The sequence below is a fragment of the Penaeus japonicus genome, unplaced genomic scaffold (assembly GCF_977035675.1).
Source record: "Penaeus japonicus unplaced genomic scaffold, GWHDUDI00000001_assembly GWHDUDI00000005, whole genome shotgun sequence".
In the NCBI taxonomy this organism is placed as follows: Eukaryota; Metazoa; Arthropoda; class Malacostraca; order Decapoda; family Penaeidae; genus Penaeus; species Penaeus japonicus.
The window spans coordinates 39,193,716-39,202,438 of NW_028234407.1; the positions used below are offsets into that span (position 1 = coordinate 39,193,716).

The 8,723-nt window shown below is 38.0% G+C and overlaps 1 protein-coding gene across 1 annotated transcript in view; it reads right to left on the bottom strand.

Annotated features, from left to right (window-relative positions):
* Positions 1 to 7,250, bottom strand: part of LOC122258027 (uncharacterized) — an 18,566-nt gene extending 11,316 nt beyond the window's left edge. The window contains exons 1-2 of the mRNA XM_043023703.2: positions 7,122 to 7,250; positions 6,386 to 6,964 (exon numbers count right to left, since the gene is read on the bottom strand). Coding sequence (XP_042879637.1) covers positions 6,386 to 6,444 — 59 coding nt within the window. The 5' untranslated portion in view covers positions 6,445 to 6,964; positions 7,122 to 7,250. The remainder of the gene's footprint in view (positions 1 to 6,385; positions 6,965 to 7,121) is intronic.
* Between the last annotated feature and the right edge of the window lie 1,473 nt (positions 7,251 to 8,723).

An 8,723-nucleotide genomic window follows, 5' to 3' on the forward strand; every position in this document is an offset into this window, starting at 1 on the left:
TTTTAATCAATAGACGATTCAGTCAATAAGGGTTTTAATTAGCAGAGAATTTAATCAGCAGAGGATTCAACTACAAAGGATTCACTCAGTAAAGGAGGATCAAATCAGAAAAGGATTGAGTTCGTAAAAGATCCAATTAACAAAGGATTCAGTCATTAAAGGATTCAATCAGCAAAGGATATATTCAGCTGAGGATTCAATCAGCAGAGGATATATTCAGCTGAGGATTCAATCAGCAGAGGATATATTCAGCTGAGGATTCAATCAGCAGAGGATATATTCAGCTGAGGATTCAATCAGCAGAGGATTCAGTCATATAAAGATATAATACGCATTTTATCAGGAAAGGTCCCGTGACGATTAGTGGAAGTCGAATTAGGTCTTACAAACGCCACATTTTTCGGCCCTGAATCCGAGTGTCCAAGAAATTCTGTTGTTAGTAAACGATTCGTCTTATTCATGTATCTATCTATTTATTTGTTTGTTTGTTGATTCATTCGTTAATCCATTCCTTTATTGACGTATCTATTCATTTATCTATTTATCTATTAACTTACCCGTTTATCTGTTCATTTAGCAATTTATCTATCAATTAAACACATATCTAAAGGCTGGAAGTAATACAAGTCAGGGAATAAAGTAACATAAAGATTATAATTCCGTTCCGGATTTATCATTTAATCATATCAGTGGAAATGACATTCAATTATATCCCGAATAAGGGTATCATTATAATCAAAAACATTCTCATACGATTCAGTCAATCAAAATATGACATATACAACACAGTGGAATGTATGGAATCAGGTTATCGAATACTATAGCTGTTTGAATCGGATGAATGGTGTATAAATAGGATTATATTGATCATATCTGAATATGCTTACCATGATAAACAACCAAATACGAAAGTTTATCATATTTTAAAGTGCTTATTGTAGCAAATGACTAAGAATATTAATTATTATTATAAAAAGATAAATAAATAAATATATATATACACATACACACACACACACACACACACACACACACACACACACACACACACACATATATATATATATATATATATATATATATATATATATATATATACATATACATATACATATCCCATCAACGTACCAAGAAAGAACATATAAACATATAAACCAAACAACAACAACATCTTCAACATAAACACATTTCAAAACATCACCTTACCCCCTCCCTCCCCTCCCCCCACCCCCTTAAAAAAAACAAGAAAGAAAGAAATAAAAATGAATCATTCATTCATAACACAATCATTATCATTCAAGTGTGCATGAGAGTAATGGATTCATGCGGTCATGCAAAATATCAGGACAGCATCCAAGGTCTTCTGGATTCAAGGAAAACAGGAGAGAAAAAAATCATGAGGAATTCATGAGACGCACTTGTAATTCTCATGATAGTCATGATAAGATTAATCTTTATTGTGATATAAATTTAGTGTGATGAAGAAGCATGTGAAGAAGAGGAGGAGAAGAAGGAAGAAGAATAGGAGGAGGATGAAGAATGTGAAGAAGTGGAGGAGGAGGAAGAAGAGGAGGAGAAGGAAGAAGAGGAGGAGGAGGAAGATTGTGAAGAAGAGGAGGAGGAGGAGGAGGAAGAAGATGAGGAGAAGGAAGAAGAAGAGGAAGAAGAGGAAGAATGTGAAGAAGAGAAGGAGGAGGGAGAGGAAGAGGAAGGAGAAGAAGAATGTGAAGAAGAAGAGAAGGAGGAAGAGGAAGAGAAGGGAGAAGAAGAATGTGAAGAAGAGGAGGAGGAAGAAGAAGAAGAGGGAGATCAAAATGAAGAGGGATAGAAAGAGGAAGAGGAGGAGGAAGAATGAAAGGAAGAAGAAGATGAAGCAAAAACAGAAAAAGAATAATATGAAGAAGATGAAGTGAAATAGGGAGAGGTAGAGAGAGAGGAAGAAAAAAAAACAATATAAGAATAAAATTAAGAAGAAGAATGTAACGAAGTGGAATAGAAAGAGGACATGGAATAATAAGAAAAATAAGAACTATGTGAAGAAGAGGAAGAGAAAGAAGAAGAAGAAGAAGAAGAAAACGATAAAATAAGAAATAGTAACGTTCACTATTCCTTCGAGTCTTACTTATGTTCTGCTGTTGATCATAGCTTTATCATCATCTTTAACATTATTATTATTATTATTATCATTAGTTTAATCATAACCATTATTATCATTATCATTACTTTTATTATTATCATCGTTAACATTATTATCATCATTATCATTAATATCACGCATATGGTTATCATTATTATCATCATTATCATTAATATCACGCATATGGTTATCATTATTATCATCATTATTATTCTATTATTGTTATCATCATTATCATCTATTATTGTTATCACTGTCATCATCCTATTTATGATGATCATCATCATTATCATTATCCTTACCAACATTACTACGATTATTATCCTTATCATCATTATCATCACTACCATCATTATTACTACTATAATGATCATTATTCTTATTATTACCATTATCATTATTATTATCCTTATCATTAGGGTTACTATAGGAGGAGCACCATCAACAATACAATTTTCACTATCATTATTACTATCACTATAATTATGATTTCATTTTTATTGCTATGATAAAAAAAATCATAATGTAATGATACATTAGAATTACTGTATATTATTAACATCATTATAGCTATATGTAGCCTATGATAATTATATCAATGGTGATGATGATGCTGATGATTATGAGAATAACGATGATGATTTAATGATTATGTTAATAAAAGGATGATAGTTAGTAATAAGGATAATGATAAAAGGGATAGAAACAAGAACATCATTATTAACAACAGTTACAATGATGATAGTGATGATGGTGATGATGGTGATGATGCTGATAATAATGATAGTGATGATTATGATGATGGTGATGATTATGATAATAGTGATGTTGCTGCTGCTGATGAGGATGATGATGATGAGGATGATGATGATGAGGATGATGATGAGGAGGAGGATGGTGGTGATAGTGACTGTGATGATGATATGATAATATCGCATCACTATCCCAATCATCAGCATTACGATCACTCTCAGCACCTTTGTCATCACGCTGTTCATACAATAATTTTGATATGATAGCTCTAAACAGTAGAACTAGTACTGCTTTTGTTATCATTGCTATTGTTATCATTGCTATTGTTATCATTGCTATTGTTATCATTGCTATTGTTATCATTGCTATTGTTATCATTGCTATTGTTATCATTGCTATTGTTATCATTGCTATTGTTATCACTGCTTTTGTTATCATTGCTATTGTTATCATTGCTATTGTTATCACTGCTTTTGTTATCATTGCTATTGTTATCACTGCTTTTGTTATCATTGCTATTGTTATCAGTGCTATTGTTATCACTGCTAATACAACTGATACTACCCTTTATATTGCTATAACTTCTACTATTAATAACAATGCTAATGTGATGATGATAGCACTATGATATTGCTCATACTAGTAATGGTGATGATAGTAGTATAATAGCAGTATAATAGTACTGATATTAAAGTATTTTTAAAATTATCTAATTGTGATAACAATAGTAGGCATGGCTTTGCTAATTACAATTACAATGGCAACAACAAGAATTATGATAATGATAATGATAATCATAATGATAATGATAATAACTACAATGAATATGATAGCAATACAATGATAATGATAACAACAACAATAACAGCAACATCAGTATTAATGATCATAATCATAATGATAATAACAATAATTATAACATTAATAATAATAACAACAAAGCAATGGCTTTGATAATGAGCATAATGATAGTGAGAGAAACAAAAATATCAATAAAATCATTAATGAAAATAATGATAACAGTGACTAGCATTTATAACCCTGGAAACTGTTATGTTATGCTAATAATAATGATAATTACGTCACCAATGATTATGATAATGATAATATCAATGATTGTGTTAAGATCGACTGTGGTAATTATGATGATAATGATGACAGTAATAGTAATGATAATTATGATAATGATGATAATGATGATAATAATAATAACGATGATTATGATGACGATGATAATAATAATATAATAATAATATAATAATAATATAATAATAATAATAATAATAATAATAATGATAATAATAATAATAATAATAACAATAATAACAATAAAAACAACAATAATGATATTTAAGATAATAATAATAATGACAATGATGATGATATCAAATTGCAATAATAATAATGATAATAATAACAATAATGAGGGTGATTATAGTGATGATAATGAGGATTAAAATGGTGAAGATAATACCAATAATAACAATGATACTAATGCTAATTATATTGATAATGTTGATAATGATAATAATGATAATAATAATGATAATAATGATGAAAATAATAATAGCAATAATAATGATAATAGTGATAATAATAACAACAACAATAATAACGATAATAATGATAATAATAACAACAACAATAATAATGGTAATGATAATGATAATAAAAATGATAATGAAAAAAAAATAATGATAGCATTAGCAATGAAGATAGTGTCACCAATATTGAATATGATAATACCAATAAAAAAAATAATGATAACAATGATGATGGAAATGATATAAGCAATAGCAGTATGACAACAATAAAGATAAGAATTGCAATAAATGATAATCATTAGTTATCATTCCTATCAGTATGATGAGGATTCTTTTCATCATCATAGATCAGGATTATCATATCATTAATATTGTTATCATTAATATCATCATTATTTTGGGCATTTGTATGCATTGTTATATCACTTTTATCGTTATTATTATTGCAATTCTTATTCGTACCAGTGCTATTATCATTATTACTACTGTTATTATTGTTATCATTTATCATTATTATCATTATCATCATACACCTTATAGTGTTAATTAATACTATTATGAAGAGAATTATAGTTATTATTGTTAGCCTTGGGATTATTACTATTGTCCTTGTTGTCATTATCATAATTATCATTATTGTTGTTTTTGTTCTTATGTTTTTTGTTGTTTATAACTCTTTTGGTGAATAGTGAAAAATTGCACTTGATATTATCATAATTATTGAGTGTATTTTCAACTTCATCATAACTGTACCACTGTAGATCTTACAATGATTTTATATATCATTTTTGCAACATTTTTTCTCTTCACTTTTGAAAAGTGAATATTGTAGTTTTTTTCTTCATATGAGCCATCCTTATCATTATCATTATAACTATTGGACTGCTGTTAGCATTCCATGTTCCTCCTTGTTACTACTCTCTCGCAGCGTTGGTTACTACGATACTGCTATGGCAACAACAGCTTCTGCATTGCTACGATTACTCCTATCGGGACTGATGCTCTCTCTGTTAGAACTGCTATTTCTTTTTCTTCAACTATGACTACCTTCTAGTACCACTTCTACTACTCATACTGCGACTTCTATTAATGCTTCTACTACTACTACTACTACTACTACTACTACTACTACTACTGCTGCTGCTGCTAGCACTCTCACTTTTACCATTACTAATGTTGCTTCAAATTGCTTGTCTGTAGTCTATTTTTGCCTTTACGATCATTATCATAATAAGACTAAATACTTTCCCTCCTTGAACAATTGTAACATTTTCTTTCATCCAACAAGTATCATGGACACGTTCAAAGCGCCACCTAGTATGTTTGATGACCCTAACTGTCCATTTCCCTTTCAAACACAAAACTCTCCTCCTGACACACCGGCCATGTTTACGCCATTCATACCAGACATAGCTGTCCCGCAGTGCATAATCCGGTCGTTACTACTACCTCATTCACCAGAAGGATCTTCATTTATACTGCATTCCAAGACATCCCTTCGCACTCAGGTAGGCAGGACCCAGGAATGCGTCACTCCATCCATCGGTCTGTCATTGTAATCAGCTAGATTCTTACCTCGAGACCAATCAAGGCCGAGTTTCGTCTATTCTTGGGATAATCTGGAACCTAATTATCCCGAATACGACCTGGACATAGCGAGAAGTGAAGTCCTTATGAGAAAAGTTATTCTACTTCGAGGCAAAGGGGTTCTGTCTCTGCTTCCAGGTAGCACCCTACCCTTCCTCTGCCCTTCCCCCTCATACCCGACTCTTGTCAGGTACCCCGTTCTTCCTTTCTGAATAAGTGGCTGTAATTACCGTCCCGGGAACTATTCCTCATCTTGGCGTTTCACATGAGTACCCTAAATTACAGATAAAAGCCCTAACTCCCTTTGGATAGCCGATTCGGTTCCCCTCAGGCAGGGCGGACGAGGGTCACACGAGGGACTTACTTGCAGATAAGGTCGGGCGCGTCCTGCTCCCCCGGGGACATGGGGCAGTCTGGCGTCATGGTAGAGTCTGGAGAGGCTGCTTCGTCGCCTTCGTCGTGCGAGGTCGTGGTGGTGGGCGGCGAGAGACTGATCTTGCTGGAGTGGCACTACGAAGGGTCGCTCTCGAGTCGTGGCGTGGCTGAGCCTTTGGTTTGGCGCCGGTCAACAGGTGATATATCTTTTCCCCTCACCGTATAGAGTTTTCTTTTCAATTTATCTTTTTTGTGATTAAGTTATCGTCTTTACTCTTTTGAGGATGGACTTAGCAGACCAGAGATTAGGGATTGTCCCAGCGTGAATGGGATTACACTTCTTTCTTGAGACAGTTCAGTTCTGGGGGAATCTCGCAAGGCTTTTCGCTTGGCAGTGGAACATAATGGTCGGAACTCCAAGGACCTAAATCTCTGTCGTTGCGAGTGACACCTGTTGCGGGCGAGAGTTTCAAGGTCCTTGTCCTGTTCACGACAGACGTCCGAGACTTTGCACTGCAGGTGTCTCTAGCACTTTTTGGGGTGTACGTTTCAGGCACTCTGAGCAAACCTGTAAATCCAAAGACCTGATTTTAGTTTCACACAAAATCTCACTCCTTAGTCAAGACAAAGACACACATGGGGCAAGAGTCGCTGCAATGGACACTGTTTGGGTGCGATGAACGGCAGTTAGGAAGGGAGGGGCAAACACGGGGCGTGCGGTGCACCTTGTGTGCGGCTGCGGTAGGTTGCGGGTGCGGAGGGATGAGGTGGATGTGCGGCGTGTGCGGCCGCTGCGGCGGGACTGACGGCCAGCGTGCGGGCAGCTCAGGTCCCGCCCCCCACCGCGCCGCCGCCACCCAGGGCCCTCCACACCCCGGGGGACGACACCCGCAACACCTGCCCCACCTCACTCCACCCCGCCCTTCCTCCGCCGGCCCGCCCATCCACCTCGGCCCCACCCACGCCCACCCTGCGCCCTTCCACCAGCAGGGCTCCTCGACACACCCACCGCCACCACCGACTCGCTGATTGGGACTCCTCACCTGCATCGGGCCCGCCCACCTGAGCCCGGCGGCCAATGAGAGCGAGCGAAGTGACACACGAGGGAGGGGCCGGCGGGGGACACTGGAGGGGAGGGAGAAGGGGGGGCAGGGGGGCTCGCCAGGTACGGCGGAAGGTGTTCAGGGAGGAGGGGGAGGGGGAGGGGGAGGGAGAGGGACACCCAACCGGCTCCTGCCTGACACGGTACAAAAATTGCCTTCAAGCCATCACATTTTTTGTCGATACCCCGATCTCCCCCTCCTCTCTCCCCCCCACCCCTCTGGTCAGTTCTCCGCCTCCCCCCCTCCCACTCCTCCGCCTCCCCCTCCCCCTCCCCAACTCTTTCGGACAGTTCCTCTCCCTCCCTCTTTCCCTCTTCCCTCTCCTCTCCTCTCCTCTCCTCTCCTCCCCCCATCCTTCTAAAGAGGAAAATATTGGCCTTCTTTCAAGGTTTCATTTCCGTGGCTGTTTCTCTTTCCCTTTTGCTCTCCCTCTTTCTCTGTCCTCCTCCTCATCCTGCTCTCATTCTTCTTTTTCCTCCTCCTCCTCCTCTCTTTCTTCTTCTTCTCGTTCTCCTCCTCCAGCTCCTCCTCTACCTCTTCCTCCTCCTCCAGCTCCTCCTCTACCTCTTCCTCCTCCTCCTGCTTTTCCTCTTCCACCTCCTTATCCTACATCATATCCTACTTCTTCTCCTCCTCCTCCTCCAACTCCTCCCCCTCCTCATCTTCTTCCTCTTTCTCCTCCTCCTCCTCATCATCATTCTACTCCTCTCCTTCTTCCTCCTCCTCCTCCTCCTCCATCTCCTACTTCTTCTCCTCTTCCTCCCCCTCCTCCTTCTTCTTTTTTTTCTCTTCTTCTTCTTGTTCTTCATCTTCTTCTTCTTTTTCTTCTTCTTCTCCAACCTCCTCCTCCTCACCCTCCTCCTTCTCCCCCCCCTCGCCCCTCCTCCTCCTCTAATCCCCAGTCACCCTCTCACCCAACACCCCTTCCCACTCACTCACCCGCACACTCATTCCCTCATTCACAGACTCACCAGGCCCAAATCCTCCTCTGATCTCATTCATTCTCCCAGTCCTTCACTCCTATCCTCACTCATCCTTACTCATCCTCACTCGACTCTGCCTCTACGACCACACACGCCACACACGCACCGGTACTTGCACTGATTCACCCACAGTAATTTCATCCTCAGAAGAAACGAGTGGGGAAAAAAAGATCACTCGGAGGAACATGCCCAGACTATCCAATGCACCTTCTTGTAAACGAACAAACATACATGCACATTC